The sequence below is a fragment of the Emys orbicularis genome, chromosome 22, assembly GCF_028017835.1.
Source record: "Emys orbicularis isolate rEmyOrb1 chromosome 22, rEmyOrb1.hap1, whole genome shotgun sequence".
Classification (NCBI taxonomy): domain Eukaryota; kingdom Metazoa; phylum Chordata; order Testudines; family Emydidae; genus Emys; species Emys orbicularis.
The window spans coordinates 22,335,884-22,353,545 of NC_088704.1; the positions used below are offsets into that span (position 1 = coordinate 22,335,884).

The 17,662-nt window shown below is 63.9% G+C and overlaps 1 protein-coding gene across 1 annotated transcript; it reads right to left on the bottom strand.

Annotated features, from left to right (window-relative positions):
* Positions 1 to 2,642: 2,642 nt before the first annotated feature.
* TNFRSF25 (TNF receptor superfamily member 25) lies at positions 2,643 to 8,081 on the bottom strand. Its single transcript, XM_065421452.1, has 8 exons — positions 7,958 to 8,081; positions 7,619 to 7,771; positions 6,769 to 6,850; positions 5,284 to 5,342; positions 4,613 to 4,720; positions 4,425 to 4,462; positions 3,137 to 3,302; positions 2,643 to 2,929 (listed from the first exon to the last, which is right to left on the bottom strand). Exons 1-8 carry the CDS (start codon positions 8,079 to 8,081, stop codon positions 2,643 to 2,645), a joined length of 1,017 nt encoding a protein of 338 aa, XP_065277524.1.
* Between the last annotated feature and the right edge of the window lie 9,581 nt (positions 8,082 to 17,662).

The window sequence follows — 17,662 nt, forward strand, 5'->3', positions numbered from 1 at the left end:
ATTTAACAGTAATTAGTTAACCACTAACAAAATTAGCAACATGCATTAACATCAGCCCAGCCCTCTGGATTGCATCTCAAGTGCCCCCCAGCGTCCGCTTGGTGCCTTAGGCCATGAGGTATTTGGGACTGGATTGGGAGCAGCTGGTTCTCCCCAAGCTCAGGGACTGGGGATTTCCCAGCCTCCAGCCCCTCCCAGAAGAAAAGCCACTCCTGAGGCTGAGCAACACCACAGTGATTTATTGTCAGTTACCGACAGGGGAAGAGCCCTGTCCCCCGTCCCAGTCACCCCAGAAACAGCTCAGCCGTTCCTTGCGTGCGCATTCCAGAGCCCCCGTCAACACGCAGCCACAGCCTGCGGCAAGGAGCCTGTGCTCCCAGGCCCAGCTGGAGCAGAGATACTTGCTCAGGGAGGTGCTGGCTGCTCCTCCCTCTCCATACATTGAGACAGGGATCACTGAAGCCCCTAGCACTAGGAGCTGGGGCACCAACGGTCTGACCTCAGTGACGCTGGGGCTCAGCACGACCTGCCCCACCACAAACACCTGTTGTTAGGTGCACACCCCCCCCCCCCCAGCAGAGAACCAGGCAGGGCTTCCCCGCAGGAGGGCTGAGCCCCCTTTTCGGTCACGAAGCAGCGGCAGTGGGTGTGACATGTAACCGATTCGGATCAGTTTCCTCAAGGCAACATGGGGTATAAATAAGGTACGAACCCGCCACCTCTCCTCAGCTCGCTGGGGGAGCCCCCAGCTCCGAAGAGGCCCTGTCCTGTTGCAGCACGAGAACAGAACGGATCTGCCCCTGCTACTGCAGGACAGAACCAGCAATACAAATAATTGACATAAAATGTCTACCGAAGATAAGTAACAATACTTACTGGTACAGTGCTCCCATCCCCCCAAGCAGCGCTGCCCCAGCCCTCCCCAGGGGGCTGCTGGACTAAGCCACTCGCAGCTGAGCTGGCCACCGGGGGATTGGCAAACCTGCCCCCACCTGGGGCCAGCAAAGGCCCCAGGTGGCAGTAATGGAGCCAGGCTGCTTTTAAAGGCTCCCACATGATGGGTGAATCTTGTAGCTAGCCAGCAAGGCAGGTCTCCTGGGCCGTGCCACCCAGCCTCCCTTCCCTTTAAGGCTCTGTGCCAGAGGCATGTTGTTTCCGGGGTGGGGGGCAGCATTTTTGGTTGCTAGACTTTTCTTCCTGAGTTTGGCCACACAGGCACATACACAAAGTGCTTTTTCAGCAGAGATGGCGAGCCCTGAAGCGAGGCCCACTAGAACAGCTCCCAGATGGGGCAAGCTGCCATCTCCCTGGGGTCGCTAAGCAGGCTGGGGCCAGGCGAGGGACCCCGGTGCGGGCAGTGTGGAGCCCCAGGGGACTATGAGCCCAGAGGGAGCACTAGCAGAGTCACCCCTCTGCTTCAGGTGCTAGTGTTGTCGAGTCAGCGCTGGGCACAGGACGAGGTCAGCTCAGCACCGGGGCTCCAGGATCCCCCTCAGCTCAACTCTGATCTGGCTTGGCCCTGAGCCCCCCTCCTCCGGAGGAGCCTAGACCTGACACTAGAACCAGCCCTTTGCTGGCAGCGCCTCCCGCCCCCGGGGCTCCGTGTGCTCCTGCTGCCCGACACAGGTTAGCAGCATCCCGCACGGGGAAATGGGGCCAGAGCGGTGAGCTGACTGGCCCAAGGTCCTGCCCTGACTCAGTGGCAGGGCCCAGGGGACACGCTCCCTTCCTTAGCCAAGGGGATCTAGGAAGCTGCCCACACGACCAGCCTCAGCTGTGAGAGTTAGCACTAAGCTGCCGGCAGGGGCTCCAGCCCCAGCCCTGCGCTGCTCCGGGGTGCTCAGTCTAGCTAGGGCTGGGGACGCTCCATGCCCTGCGCCTGGAGCCGGCTGAGCAGGGTTTGCTTTGTAAACCTAGCAGGATGGGGGGGACTTTCCACAAGAACCCCGATTCCCCCTTCAGAGGGAAAGCTGGGGTTGTGGAGAGGTGCCTGGGGCACAGCCGGGGAGGGCTCTCCAGGGCCTGCGTCCTGTGGGGCGGGGGGTTCTGCCCCCCAGCCCTGGCAGTGTCTGTGCCCCTGGAGAGGCCCGTTTGGAAATGGAGCCCAGCTGGGGCTGAGGGCCGGGCGAGGGAAGCATGACTCAGCAGCAGCACAGCGGCAATGATGCTGAGACCGTCCCTCTGCCTGCCTTGGTCTGCTGCCACCACCAAGTCTGTTGCTCCGGGAGTGCATTGCTTCCCCCGCTGCCATCCGCACACCCAGCTCCTCGCGGGCTGAGATGCAGGCTTTCCTTACAAGGGGAGGGAGCGGTGATGCCTGCTGTGTGTCCCCTCTCGTCCCAGTGCCGCCATTGTGCAGAGGAGCGGCGTGCGCCTTCGCTGGCCCCGGGCACAGCATTGCTCAGGGCGTTCATAGATCTGCCCTCCCTCACTAGGGTCCTGGTTGTAGAGCAGCAACCAGATCTGCTGACAGGGCTCCTCCAAGCGCCAGGCCGTGGCAGGCCCTGCCCGCAGCGACAGCAGGGCTGGCTCCACTGGCCTGGGAGAGGCCTTCTCCTTCCCATCCCAAGTCAGAGCCCGTAGAGGGGAGCCAGGGAAGCCAGCCCTGGCTAGCAGCGTCAGCAGCTCGCTGCTGGGCAGGCTCATGGGCACCTCTGCAGCCGCTGCCTCAGCTCCTCAGCGCAGCCGGCCAGCTCCATGCGCTCCAGGGCTGAGAAGATGGACTCCAGCGTGGCGTTCTTCTGCTGGTACCACCTCTTCAGCATCTCGTACTGCTGGTCCCGGACGTGGGCGAACTCCAGCTCCACCACCTCGATCTCGCCGTCATGCAGCTCCAGCACCCGCATGAACTCCTTCCAGCGCCGCACGGGCACCGTGTTGATGATGTCGTACAGCTTGCTGCCCTGCGGGAGAACGCCAGGGAGGGGCCCTGTGGGACAGCGAAACAGAGCGTCAGCCAGGAGCAAAGCAGCCTGCAGAGAAGGAGAGGCTGAGGGGGAGCCAGTGATGAGCTGCCAGCTGTCTGATGTGCCTGTGCCAGCCCCGTGCCTAGGGCGGGAGGCTGGGATGTTGGCAAGCAGCCAGGGTGGCTGCATGTGCCGCGGCACAAGGCACCTTTCTGCAGTGCGTGGCTTACTTGCTGTGTCCCGGGGCTCCGCGGGCGACTCCCAGGTGTCCTGGCTGCCAAGGGGCCTGACTGGACAGGCGTTGCCGTTCATTTGCGATGCCTCCGTGACCTGAAGGTGGAGCAAACCCTGCGACTCCAGGGGCTTTTCTACGGTGCCAGATGGACACGCTGAGGCCTGGAACAGAAAGAAGCCACCGTTTGCGAGGGAAGCCCTGATCTCTTGGCCGGGGGGAGCCAGCAGCCTGGTGCAGCAGGACAGGAGAGAAGTCTGCCTAGTGGGCAGCTCCCTGCCGGGCCGGGACAGGGGTGGGGGCGTAGGAGGAATTTCCTGGCTTCCTGGCTGGGCAGACATCCTAGGTCCAGGGCCGGCTCTAGGATTTTTGCCGCCCAAAGCAAAAACAATTTTGGCCGTCCCCTCGCCCCCGTTTTTTAATTACCCCACCCCTGGCCCCGCCTCAACTCCGCCCCTTCCCCAAATCCCCAGCCCCGCCTCCTCCCCCCAGGCTCTCAAGCCTAGGAGGGAGGGAGGGGGAGAAGCGGCGCCTGCGCCGCGGACGCTCGGGATCTCCCCCTCCCTCCCAGGCTCTCAAATCTGGGAGGGAGGGGGAGACCCCGAGCGGCCGAGGCGCGCGAAACAGCGGATTTGCGCGCCGCTGCTCCCCCTCCCTCCCAGGCTTGAGAGCCTGGGAGGGAGGGCGAGTAGCGGCGCGCGAATCCGCTGTTTCGCGCACCGAGGCGCGAGCAGCAGCAGCAGCGGAGGTGAGCTAGGGCGGCCAGGGCACATTTTTAGGGGCGGCATTCTGGCACCGGCCGTGCCGCCCCTAAAAATGTGCCGCCCCAAGCACCAGCCTGTTTAGCTGGTGCCTAGAGCCGGCCCTGCCTAGGTCAAAATAAGCTGCTCTGAAATAAGAGGGAGAACCTGCCTCATCCATTCAGTCTCCAGCCCCTCTGCTGAGGCTGCCAGTGACGGGGGTGGGCACCTGTTCACTGGGAACTAGCTGAGACCCATCAAACTCATCTCCTAGTGCCAATGACCAGCCTGCAGGGGACAACTACGGCCCTTCACCGGGATCTGAACTAGCCATAAACGGCTACAAATGCCCCAGCCTCCAGGCCGCAGCACGAGCAGGGCCAGCAGCCATGGCCGCCCCAAGCAGCGTGTGTGAGCGCTGCAGGGCAGGGGCAGCCAGAACCCAGGGCGTGGGCCCTGCCGATGGCGCAGGCGAAGGGGCGCAGGCAGCGTGGGCAGTGCGTTTAGGCCCAGGCCAGGTCCCATGTGCCTGGGCTGGGCTCTCACCTGCTGCAGCGTCGAGTCTTTCACTGCTGCGGCCTCACCTGCCAGGAGAGAGACGGAGCCATTAGTCAGTGCCCCAGGGCTCTGAGCACGAGGCCTCCCTTAGCCCGGGCCAGGGGCTCTGCTGTGCAAAACGCAGGGTCGAACACGAGGGGGAGGCTAATGGCTAAGACAGCGTGGGGGTGGGTTACCGGCTGCTGGGGAATCATTCCTGATCGTCCTCCTCTTGTGGTAGATGACGAGCGCTCCTAGGAAGAGGGGCCCCATGAGGCCCAGCAGGATGTACTCCAGCCCAGAGCCTGAAACAAAGACGCAGGAGGTTCCAGCTTGGTTGCCTGCATTATGCTCCGCTCACCTCCCCACTTGCACCAGGGACAGCCCAGGCAAGGCCAAGGGCTCTCTCCTCCTTCAGGGCCTTGCCCAGCAGGGCCGGAGTTCAACTCACAGCACACAAGGGGCTGCCCGGCTCAGGAATCACAGGGCAGTTAGTTACTGAGCCAGCGTGACTGAGCTCAGAGCAGGCCCTGAGCCGGCGGGATGGAGCCGCTCCGAGGCAGTGAGGGTAGCTGGGGTCTGGTGACGAGCATGCGGGGTCCGGGGGCTCGGTACCACTGCTCCTGGCTAAGCAATGGTGCGAGGAGGCAGGGCCTCCCCGAGCACTGACTCCCTGCAGTACCCGCCCCAAGCCACCCCCCTCCCCCCGAGTAGACCTGCATTCGCCCTGTACGCCAGGCACAGCCCGCAGCCCTATTCCCGCAGCCCCTTGAGCACATTCTGGGCCAGCGCCCGCCCCCCTCCATGACTAGTGCCTGAGCACAGCACCGGATGCCAGCACCTCCCCATGTGCCACCCTCCCACCTACCTTGGCTGCTGCCACCGCATGGCCTGCCGCACCCTTCGCCACACTTCTCAGGGATCTGGCTGCAGAGGAGACCGGTGAAGAGAAACAGAAAGTGGGCGTCTAACCTGTCCTTTCCCAGAGCGGCGGGAGAACGGGCGTCTTGGCACTAGCGCCGGTGTGGCTCTGTCAGGGCCAGTGTCCCACCGCCAGCCCTGCCACGTTCCACGGGCTGCTTTGGAGAGACCTTCCCATGCCCACTGGTGCCCAACCCCAGCCAGCTGTTTGGTTTGAATAGGGGCTTGTCTACACGTGGCCGTTGTCACGGAGTGTGGGGGGACACAAGGCCCTGCACCCCCGGTTTCCTGCGATTCACCGTGACTCTCAGCCAGCCAGTAAAGCAGAAGGTTTATTTAGATGACAGGAATACAGTCCAAGACAGGTCTTGCAGGCACAGACAACAGGACCCCCCTCGGTTAGGTCCATCTTGGGGTCCCAGGGCGCCCCAGCCCCCTTGCGAGGTCAGAGCCCCGTCTGCCTCCCAGCCATCTCCCCAGCCAGCTCCTGAAACTCTGCCTTCAGCGACCCCTCCCACAGCCTTTGTTCAGTTTCCCGGGCAAAGGTGTCACCTGGCCTCTAACCCCTTCCTGGGTTCTCATGTTACATGCTCAGGTATTCTCCGTTGGTCAGTCTCCCATCCCCCAATGCAGACTATCCTAGCCACACTCCCCTGTCAGCATTCAAAGACCACAGTAAGAACAGTCCCAGTTCGTCACAGCCGTTAATGCAGATTAAGGCAGGGGGTGAATGGCAAGTGTACTAGGTGTGCCTGCCCAGCTCCATGTGTGGCCACTCCGATTCCAGATCAAGGAGTCAATCAGGAACAATGCCACACGTAGACGAGCCCTATGTTACCTGGAGCGTAGCCCTAGTCTCTGTTCTCCAGCCCATCACCCTGGTGTCTGCACCTGGCTCCATGACTTGCACACACAGGCTCTGCTGGATGGGTCACGCCGGGGGGTTTTCGAGCCCCAGGGACTGGTATTGGCTGGTGACAGTGTGTGAGTGGTCAGCCAGGACTGAACTGTGGCAGGTGAGCATCGCAGATAAGGCACTTCCCAGCCTGAGTTTGCTGTGAAATTCTGGGGCTCATAACTAGTCACAGCCAGCGGGAGCCGGGGAGAGCGCCAGGGCACAGAGCTCACCTCACTAACAGCTGTACTGGCATCGGCAGCCAGTGCGCTAAGATCTGCCGGTGCAAATCCCCTAGGAAGGTGTCATGGGGCACAGGGTGCCTCAGAGTCCAACCCAGGCCCTGCCCTGGGGCATTCACTAACCCCCTGCCTTAGCCACTGTGCTCTCGTGCCGCCCCGGCCTAGCTTTCTGGCCCGGCCAGTGGCAGGGGGCCAGGGCTGCTGGTCTCAGGGTAGCTGCAATCCCGCTCAGTGTGGGGGTGTCTAATGGGAGAGCTGGAGGGGGAAGCAAACCAAGAAATCCCAGGGTATTTACCTGGAACATGCTCGGCACTCGCTGCCCTCCAGGTAGAAGCCAGGCTGGCAGTTCCCACACTGGGCATCCTCCTTCTCTGAACCTGGAAGACATTGCACACAGCTCGCGCCTGCCAGCGAGGAGAGGGGTGTGGCCCGGGGGCAAGGGGGGCAGGCATGTCCTCGGGGGGGCGGTTCTTGGGACTGGCCTAGTCGCATGGCACGGATCTGTTGGCGGGAGCCCAGGGCAGCAGGGTGCTGACGGGGCAGGCCCAGCAGCAGTTGAGTGGCCCCAGCACGGGGGGCAGCGGGTGTCTGGTGCGGCTCCCTCGTGACGGGGATGTAGGGGGGTTAGAGCGTGTTCCCCGGCAGGCTGCACGTCAGCCCGGGCTCAGCAGCTGGCGTGCGGCCCATGCTCCCGGGCTACACAGGGCTGGAAGCTGCTAGACACGGCTCAGACACCGCCAGGTGCTTGCCTAGGCAAAGCCTTTCCCTTGCCCCTAGCGTGGGCTACAGGCCGTGTGGGCGTCGGAGGCTGCAGTGGATGTGCTCCCACCACTGAGCCACATTCCCTCAGCCAGCTGGGCCACAGCCTGAGGCCACAGCGAGCCTGGGGGGGCAGGCACAGCGCAGCAAGACTGGGGGGCAGGGGGCAACGCGGGGGGCAGTGGGGCGGGCGGGGGGCAGTGTGGAAGGCACAGCAGTGCGGGGGGCAGGTGAGGGGGCAGCGTGGGAGCAGCAGGGCGGACAGGGGCAGCGCAGGGGGCAGCGTGGGGGGCAGCGGGACAGCGTGGGGGGCAGCGTGGAAGGCACAGCAGTGCGGGCAGCAGTGCCAGGATCCAACGGCAGCAGGCAGCGCTCTGGACACTCACAGTTCTTCTGGGTGGCCCTGCCCTTGCACCGGCGACATTCCTGGCAGGTGAAGTCTCTGCAGGTAGGGTCCGTGCACTGCATGAAGTGGCCGGCCCCACAGCCGCACTCGATGTCGCTCGTCTCGGTGCAGTTCTTCAGCACGAGCTGGGAAGCTGAACACAGGACAGGCTTCCTGAGCAGGCCTCTGTGCGGAGCGGAGGGGAAGGGGGCTGCTTCCTTCTCAGAGCGGGGCCCAGGTTCCCCAGGCTTTCTCCTGCCCCCCGAGGGCCCTGGCCAGTGGGGTGGGGAAGGGCTGGCCGAGAGGCTGGAGTGGCTGGGCTCCTGGCCCAGCGTCTTACCTTGCGCTTGGCACTCGGAGCACTTTCGACATTCCCGCTCGAGGTTCTGGAAGGAGAGGTAGGTGCCGGGCGGGCAGCTCTTGCAGGCCGTGTCGTTGCCACGGCTCGTGCAGGGAGCCGTCATAAACTTCCCTGCAAACAACACCAGCTGGGGTGAGCGTGCGGGTTAGTCGCAGGCGCTGTGGGGATGGGAGGTCGCCCAGGATACCCAGGGGCTCAGCTAGCTGACTGGGACGGTCCCTCCAGGCCTTCTGGGCTCTCTGACCTGCGCGCCCCGTGGATTGGAGCAATGCCCTGCCCCCCCCCCCCCATTGCTTTCCTGGTAGGGGGGCCTCGTGCAGTGACTAGAGCAGGGAGCCCTGAGTCAGGTCCTAGTGCTGACCTCAGCAAATCACTGACCCAATCTGTGCCTCAGTTCCCCAGCTGACGGGGCCGGACTCCGAGCGCTGAGCCAGGCAAAGCCTTGTGCAGGGCTGGGGGCACGCCGAGCCTCACCTGCCGGGCACTTCTGGCAGCAGCGCTTTGGCGAGTACTTGGGGTCCTCAGGTGCACAGTTGTTTCTAGCAACGTGTCTCTGGTGCCGCTGGTGATGGTGCAGCCCCAGTGCAGAGTCAGCCGGGCTCCTCGCCCTCCTGGGCTCGCGGCCAGTCCCGGCCGCTCGTGGCTTCGGGGTGCCCAACAACGGGAACCCGCTGCCGGTCAGCAGCAGTGCAGCCAGAAAGCCCTAGGGGAGAGAGGGGAACGTTGCCAGGGACTGGAGCAGGCTCACAGCTGCTGCACCCGCCAGCCCCGGGACCTCTGGGAGCCCAGAGCTAAAACCGAGGGGCTGCCCCAGGTCAGCCTCAGCAGCCAGGCCTTAGCGCGCGCGAGGAGCCTTCAGCCAACGCTCCCTTAGCTGGCACTGGTGCGACGTTTGTAGCTAGCGCCCAGCCCTGCACGAGCGCTGAGGGTGGGACAGGCTGACTGGCGCCCACTGCCTCGTCCCACCCGGGCTCCAGCGGAGTCCAGAGCAGCAGGGGCTGCAATCGTTGCCCTCCGGGTGGCCCCTGTCGCACCGGAGCCTGGGGGAGGTTTAACCAGAAGGAACCTCGGCGCATCCCCCACTGCAGTGCAGGAGTCAGATGCACTCTTCACTCTCCCAAGGGGCCACATAGTCCAGTGGGGAGGGAGGGGCCTGGGACTGCGGGGGCCTAGGCACTAGTCTTGGCCCTGCCACACCTGCTGGGTGACCTTGGGCAAGTCACCTTGGGACTGTCTGCACCTGTGCCTCAGTTTCCCTTCCCCACCCTTTGTCTGCCTCGGCTCTTTGGGGCAGGGACTGTCTCTCACTAAGGGTCAGTGCATGGCCTGCTATAATGGGGAGGGGGGCAGGGGGCTGATCGCAGCTGGTGCTATTGTACCAGTAGTAAGTGATCAGCCCTTGAAACCAAACCGACTTGGCTTAGGTGAGGGGGCCCCACCCCTCCGCTAGAGGAGCCAGTGACTGCGAATCCAATGGGCCTGTGCCCAGGAACAAACATGGGCCTGAACCTCTGTGTGAGGAGCGGTGGGAAAACCCTGTGCCCGGGCCTGGGGCTATCACGGTGCATGCCCCACCCCCAGGCTTGCCCTGCCTGTCAGCCTGCGGGCTGTCAAACACTGCAGATGGAGCCCCGCTGACGTAAGAGCAGGGTTAGCTGTCTGCGGCGTAGCGGGCGTGCCAAGTACCCCACTCGGGGACCACTCGGGGTCAGGAGAGAAAGCCGGGCTGGGGCCATGGATGACACAAGAGCCCAGCTGGATTCGCGGCCTGAGTTTGATTGAAACGTGCCTACGTCAAGGCCCAGCCGCTGCAGCTGTGGTCTGCATTTGGGGCTTGTTTCCAGGCGCTGCCCCACACCCAGCAGGGTAGGACACTTGCTGGGTTTGTTAATGAAAGGCAAGCTGCTGAGCAGTCACTTGACTCCAGGAGCTGGAGCTTTAAGAACACACCAAATACCATGAGGCTCGCACTAAAATCACCCAAGTTGGCAACACTGCAGGGCCAGCACCTGCATGAGCAACGCAGCGGCCCCAGAACATGTTCTCAGGCAGTGCTGCCCGCCCTCCTCCCCCCCTGCAAGTGCCACGGGCAGAGCCAGGCTGGCCAGGGCTGCAGAGCCCCACTAGGAGCCAAGCTGTCACCGAGGAGCATTACCCGGAGCCCTTCCCGGCAGGGCGGCTGTGGTGCGCACTGCGTGACTAACCCACCGGAGCACTCAGCCCCCTCCCCCTGGGAATACCCCCTGCCAGCCCCTGCTGGGTATTTTCCCCTGCCTGTGTCAGCCGCTGGGTGTGTGGCATTTGCACAGCGCAGCCTCTGGAGGCCTCTGGCTCACGGCGCCACTGCAGGGAACACTGGGTGCGGAGGTGCATGGCCGGAAGCAGGGGCGACCTCAGGCCAGGCTCCTGCCATGGGTACTGCTTCTGGTAAAGGAGGAGAACCGAGGCGTGTGGTTAACACTGAAAAGGCACCGAAAAGTGTTGCATAAGCAGCCTGGTGCAGTTGTTCCTGTAAGTGGCTCTGAGCTAACCACTTTCCTAGGAATCGGCGGGCACAGTGCTTGTGGCAGCCGACTGCTCAGCAGAGCGGAAGTGGGGCTCCCAGCCCAGCTAGCGTGCTCAGGCTGTCGGCAGGGCCCCGCCCCCCACTGCCATGGCTCCAAGGAAGACGCCGGGCAGGCGTGATGCTACCGCCCTTCTGGGCCTCCAGTGCTCCCCCATGGCTGCCCCACAGAGCCGAACTCAGTACCGGGGTGGGACCAGACCCACCTCCGTGGGGGTGTGATATGGAGCAGCGGGGCAGGGGAGGGCACAGGCAGGGCTGGGCTGGCAGCGGCCAGGCCAGGACACGAGCAGCCTGCTTTCCGCTGGGAGCCAGGCGGCAGCGGCGCAGGCCCCATGGGTCCCATCCCAAGAAGGACTGCGTGTGGTCTGGCAGCAGCCGGCTCCCTGGCGTGGCAGGGTACAGGCGCCCGCCCGGGGTGGGAGTCAGCCCCCTGCAGCGCCAGCCGCCCCGCCTGCAGGCCCAAGTGATGACCATGAGCAGGGGCAGCTGGCATGCCTGCTCAGGGATCCCCTCCAACGCACAGCTCGTCAGCGCCAGGGGGGCCAGCCCACTGTTGCCACAGAGCCACTGCGAGAGCCCGGGGATACCCCAGCGCAGGCCCAGGGCCCAGCCCACCCCAGGTGTAGGGCAAGCCCAGGAGAGAGCAGGTGGTGGTCCCCGTCAGGCCGGCACAAAGCAGGGCCCTGCAGCCCCAGCTCAGGGGAGGTGCACCAGGGCCCCTGGGCTGAGCTCAGCACCTCAGCAGCATGAACCTGGCCCCCAGCCAGTCTGAGCTGGGCGTCTCTGGCTGCTACTTTACTTCCCGGCCACCCTGCTCTACCCAGACCTGGAGCAACCGGCCAGCGCCAGCCACACTGCGCGGGGCACTCCTGAGACAGCCTCAGCGAGTGTGAACCAGGCCCCATGGCTCTGCTTTAAAATGAGAACTAGAGAAGTTCATGGAGGACAGGTCCATCAATGGCTGTTAGCCAGGATGGGCAGGGATGGTGTCCCTAGCCTCTGTTTGCCAGAAGCTGGGAATGGGCGACGGGATGGATCACTTGATGATCACCTGTTCTGTTCATTCCCTCTGGGGCACCTGCCATTGGCCACTGTCGGACGACAGGATACTGGGTAGATGGACCCTTGGCCTGACCCAGTCTGGCCGTTCTTATGTTCTTTCATGAGCAATGTGGTGCCATGCAGGATGGTGCCCAGGCCCCCATCCCTGTGGCACCATGGGCAGCTTCTGGGGCTTCCAGGCTGCTCTCACCTATGCCCAGTGTGCGCCACGCAGCCACAAGCAAAGCCCCGCCTTGGCCCCCCTCACCCCCCCGGGACAGGGCGGGGATGTGTGTGCTGCTGCCCTGGGTAGCATCATGGTCAGGTCCTGCCCCAGCAGCACTAAGTGCCCCACCAGGGGCAGGCTTTGCCTCTCCCCAGGGCCCTGACCCGCTGGCACTGACTGTCCCCCCACGGCACCATCTCCTCGCTGACGCAGCTCCACCTCCCTGAGCCACTGGGGCTGCTCCCGGCTGTTCAGCTCAGGGGCTGCAGAGGGACCTGGGGGGGTCTCGTGCTGCCAGCGATTTCCCTGTCCCCCCTGGGCGGGTGAGGTATGGGGGCCGCTTTGGGGAAAGGGGGCCTCTGCAGCTCTGAGCTCAATGGCTGGCATGGGACACTGAGCGGGAGTGACAGCGCCAGCCCACACGTGTGCCTGGCATTGCGGGATAGCGTAGGGCGGGCCAGCCCCCTCCACACGGCCACTTCCACGGTCACCCCGGCGGCCTTGCCGCTTGCCTTCAGGGCTGGCAGCAGGGAGAGCCCAGGGCCTCCCATGGGACATGATTGTGTCACCCGCTGTGCCCACGGGCTGGGGCACTCGGGGCTCCTTGCCTCGCCTTTCCCTGCCCCACTGGACCCAGCCCCTGCCCCAGAGCTGCTCTGCTGGGTTACGCTGAGACCACAGCCGGGGGAGGAGGCTGCGCTGGGGCGGGCTGGGCCGCAGAGGGTTAATGTCAGTCTCCTGTGTAATCTCTGCCTTGGTGCTGAGGTGATTTCCTCCCTTAGAGGAAGCCGGGCCCAGCTCCCCCTCGCCTCTGATGGTATCGCAGCGAGTACGTGCCGCCCAAGTAGGTCAGCACTGCACAGCCAGCTCCGGAGCCGCCGGGCCAGGCTGAAGCGGGGAGCACCACACCCCGACAGCCCCGCAGCGACACGGCCACTGGGCTGGGCTGGCCCCTCCGCGGGGCACCAGGGCCTGGTACTGCTCAGTGGTTAGTGCCCAGGGGCCACTCTGCGGCTCAGGGCCTGTCGTGCTGGGGGCTACGTGCAACCCCCCCCCCCCAAGAGCTGACTGTCACCAAGCCCTCAGTGCGAGCGCGTCAGGGCAGAGGCTTGGTGCTGCATGTACAGTGCCTGGCGCAGTGGAGCCCGGGCCCTACAGATGGCAACACCCCCATACGAGCCAGCTCCACCGTGCTGCCCCAGCTCCCTGAGCCTGGCCCCCCAGCCCCATGCCATGGCAGGGGATGCCCTTATCCCCAGAAAGGCCCTTGGCCACTCCCCAAAGGGGCTGCTGGGCCAGGCTGGCCCCTGCCGGCCCCGCCACGTGGGTGCGGATTCCAGGAGATTCTGGCCCGTGGGTGGAGTTCCCGGTGAAGATAGCCCCGATTAAAGAGCTGCATCATTTTCTCTTAAATCTGTCACAGCTGTGCTGGAACCTGCCCATGAACTCACCCATTTGCATAGCTCCATGATCAGATCGTGGCTGGCGCCGGAAGCCTTGGAAGGAGGCCTGGGCCCCTCCTCCCACCCCCCTCGCTGAGTCAGTGGTGCCTTGCTGAGTCGAGGTGTGATCTTCCCCCAGGCAGCTCCCACTGCCTTCGTGTTTCCCCGCTGGGGAACGTGCCATGTGCCCGCTCGGTGAGGGATGGGGCCGGGCCCGGGCCAGCTGCCCCAGCCAGCTGCATCCATCTCACACACCGGGAGCCCCACGCCACATGCCATGGCCACACTCCCTCGCCGCCACAGGCTCACGCCTGCCCCCCCGTGGCTGCACGGTCCCTCCCCTCAGCCCTTGTCACCCCCTCGCACTCCACACTCCGTCACCCCAAGGTGCTGCTCAAGTGAATTTCCAGCAGAGAGCCCCAGCCTGAGCTCTCACCCCAATGCAGGCAGTGGCAGCCCAAGGCCCCCCACGCCCCTCCCGGCCGAGTGCCCCCCGCTCTGCCCTCCAGTTTGATAGCAGCCTTCAACTACCTGAAGGGGCGTTCCAAAGAGGATGGAGCTCGGATGTTCTCAGTGGTACCAGATGACAGAACAAGGAGCAATGGTCTCAAGTTGCAGTGGGGGAGGTTTAGGTTGGATTTTAGGAAAAACTTTTTCACTAGGAGGGTGGTGAAGCACTGGAATGTGTTACCTAGGGAGGTGGTGGAATCTCCTTCCTTAGAGGTTTTTAAGGTCAGGCTTGACAAAGCCCTGGCTGGGATGATTTAGTTGGGGTTGGTCCTGCGTTGAGCAGGGGATTGGACTAGATGACTCCTGAGGTCCCTTCCAACCCTGAGATTCTGTGATTCAGGGCTGAGAGGACGGGGACCCTCTCTCCTCAGCCTCCCTGCTGAGCTGGTGCATGATGGAGCATTTACGGCCAGATGCAGCTGGCCTTGTCCTGGCGAGAGCAGCCCGTGCGTTGCCCTACAGGGTGCCAGCACGTGCCTATGAATGAGCCAAGCTGGGGTCTAGTCAGCCACCTGTCTGTCAGAGACTGGTAGAGAGACGGGCGCCTGCTCTTCTCCCCGTTCCCGTGCGGCAGAGCTGTGGAGAGGGGAGCTGGGCAGGTGCTGCCGGAGCAGGCCCAGCAGGGAGGCAGGAAAGCAACCGGGCTGGAGCAGGGCTGGGCGGAGGTGGGGAGCAGCACCCATGGAAGGGGCCTGGAGCATCCTGCCCCGAGAACAGCCCTTCCAGGCTGGTAGCAGGGGCTGAAGTCACTGCCTTTCTGTACCCCCAGCACTAGCGAATGTGGGCCCAGTGCGCAGAGGGCTGGCTGCGGGAACAAGCAGGGAGGGGCTCCAGGCCGGGAAACGCCGCTGGTGGTCCCAGGCCCTATCGCCCAAGCAGAGGCTGGAGTCAGAAGCGCCCTGGGAAGTGAGCAGCCCCCAGCCACGTTCCTAGGCTGCTCCGACACTCAGGCAGCCAGCTGCTTCCCTCCCCAGCCCCAGGCAAGTGAGCACCGAGCGGCCCCCCGGCTCCACAGACACATGGCACCCAAGCCAGGCTGAGCACAGCCCCCTGCACCAGGTGACCCTGGTCCCACCCCGCCGAAGCTTGCTCTAAAGTGACCTTTGAGTTGGACACTTGAGGGCCTCTCGTGCCCGCGGGCCAGTGGTGGTCCAGCCGCCTGGTGAGGGTGCCACCCAGCCGCCTGGTGAGGGTGCCAAGGGACGTAAGGCACTAAACCCCAGCGTCCTGCCGAGCCAGCCTGCTGGTTCACGTCGAGTGTGAACCCTGGCTGCAGCAGGATGCAGGACTCTGCCAGGAGCCCAGGACAGACAGCGCCCCCCAGCACAGCCCCCTTTCTTCGGCAGTAAGCGCAGGACTTGGGACTCAGCCCCTGGACTCTGACAACAGCAGCTGGGCTGCTCACGAAACACCCCACCCCGTGACCTCAATAGCTCCAACCGTCGCATTATTGCTCATGTGAACCGTGATGGCACTCAGCGGCCGGGGCAGGATGGGCTGGGTGCTGTGGGGTGGAGACACGGCCCCTGCCGCCAAGAGTTTGTTCAGCCCGACACCGTACAGCAGGCATTGCTTTCTCTGCTGGCTGGCTCGGGGTGCTTGTGCACTGTTCAAATGCTGTCACATTGCAGCCCAAAGGTGGCTGCATTTTAGGGTTGGGGAAGTGATCCTAGTTTGTAAAGAGCTCCAGGGCCCTTGGCATGAATGAACGTACGATTATTGTTAACTGTGGGTGGCTCCCCCACACTTTCATTTTCTCTCCTCCCGTCTCCACTTTCCTGGAAAACCCCTGGGTCTCTAAAGCAATGCCTGCATCACTGAATTCAGCTGTTTTCCTGTAAACTTGCCAAGGGCTCATGGGGGGCATCAGGAGTCCGCTGACTGGGTCCCTCACCCCTACAATCCCAAGCAGCAACTCAGCCAGAGAAACCAGATTTTGGCCTGTAGGCAACAAACAAACCAATGCAGAGAGCTGGCCCTCACCCCCAGCCAGATCTCCTGGCCTCTCCTACTTCCCCCCAGCTCCCCAGAGCAAGTCTGCACCAGCCCTGGGTGCTTCCTCTTTCACTCTAGAGCAAGTGAGGAACATCCCGGAGTGAGCAGGACTTACCCCAGCCACCTTCAGGGCCCAGCTCCCCATCCTCGAGCCCTAGAGAGCCAGCTCATACCGGGCGGGGTACGGGGGTCACTCGCGGGAGCTGGTCACAGCCCAGCGGCAGAGCGAGGCAGCAGCTAATCCATGCTCTCAGTAACCCCCTGGCGACGAGTGAGCTCCAACCCGCTCAGCTGAGGCTTTTACACATAAGCCCTTGTGGGAGGAAATCCATTTCTGGAAATGAGTCCAGGGGGTGTGAAACCACGACAGCCGCCGAGGGCGGCGCGAGCGTGGGGAGGGGCCTCGCTGGCATGGAAGCAGTCGGGCGGGGTGAGGGGCAGCACTGCTGCAGAGGGCTGGTGCTCCTACCAGGAGCCAGCCTCCTCCAACATGTCCCACAGCAGGTGAGTCCCAGGCCCAGAGCCTTGACCCAGCAGGGCCGGCCTGGGGCTCTCCTGCAACCTGCCTCACCAGGACAAGTGCTGCCAGGCGGCAGCTAAACATCTCACAGCCCAAAGCGCCCAGCTGCAGTCTGAACTCCAGGGCAGGCGCAGCCCAGCCAGCCCCAGCACCCACACAGCGATTCCCAGAGCGCCTACAGACACCTTCCCTTGGGGCTGTGAAGGGGCAGCTCCGTCCCCAGCAGCGGGCAGCAAATGCACCCGAACGCTACCCCTCAGCCCAGGGCTCCAGCCTGCAGCCCTGGCCAAGACCCTCCCCCTGGCTCCCTGCACCCCAACCCGAGGTGGGGCCAGGGCCCAGACATCTCCCACCTGTGGCTTTGCTCTCCAAGGCCTGGCCCGGGTCCTAGCACGCCAGTCTCTCCCTGCCTGCCCTCACCAGCGATGGCCGGGAGGGCTCTGGGACCCATTTTTGGCTGGAAACTTGGTGCTTTCTGCGGCATGGAGGAACATGTTACAAAGGGGTTGAGCTGAAACCCCAATTTTCAGGTGGGGGATGGGGCCTCACATGAGGGCTGGGAGCTTTCCCAGGAAGCCATTAAGCCCCCCAGGCCAGCACAACCACAGCTGCCCTGCCACTGCCCTGGCAAGGGGCTCATGCTGCCACGAAGCCAGGGAAGGGGAGACTCTACCAAAGGACCCGGCCGTTTTATCAGCCTGCCTCGTTTCCTAGTCCTTCAGCCCAGAGCCCTGGCCCCGGGCTCCCATGCAGACTGGAGAGAAGCAGCCGCCATGCGTTCACCCCTAGCCTCTTGCCATGGACGCTGGCATTGCCCCTCCCCCCCACTGCAAGCCTTGGGCAGGCTGGAATTCCCCCCCACACGCACGGCCCAGTTGGCCTGGCTGGTGCTGCTGCCCCCACCCCAAGTATAGAAGTCAAACCACACCTGAGGCTGGCACCTGGGAGCAGAGCAGTGAGGGGCTCTCCCCCACAGCAGGTGAGCCAGGCTGACCCCCAGCATCACAGGCCAAGCTGGTACTACCTACAAGCCGCCCCACCCCAGTTTCTGCTCCTTGGGCCTAGCACCAGGGAAAAGCACAAAGGCTCATGGGAGAATGGCTGGAACTGGACCCCCCGGCTGCCTGCCTGCCCATGGTGCCTAACCCCAGCTCTGCCACCTCCCAGCCCGCACTGGACCCAGGAAGCGCAATGCCTGGTGTTCTGGAGCCGGCGTGCCCGAAATAGCAGGGGCTGGATTCTAGCCATGCCGAGACCCCTTCTCACAGAGGGTACGGGGCTGGCACAAGACTGCACCTCACCCCGTGTGAGGGGCAGGGCTGAAGGGCACATGCAATGGCTGCTCTGGTTTCCTAGGGGGCCAGGTCGGCCACTCTGAGCTGGA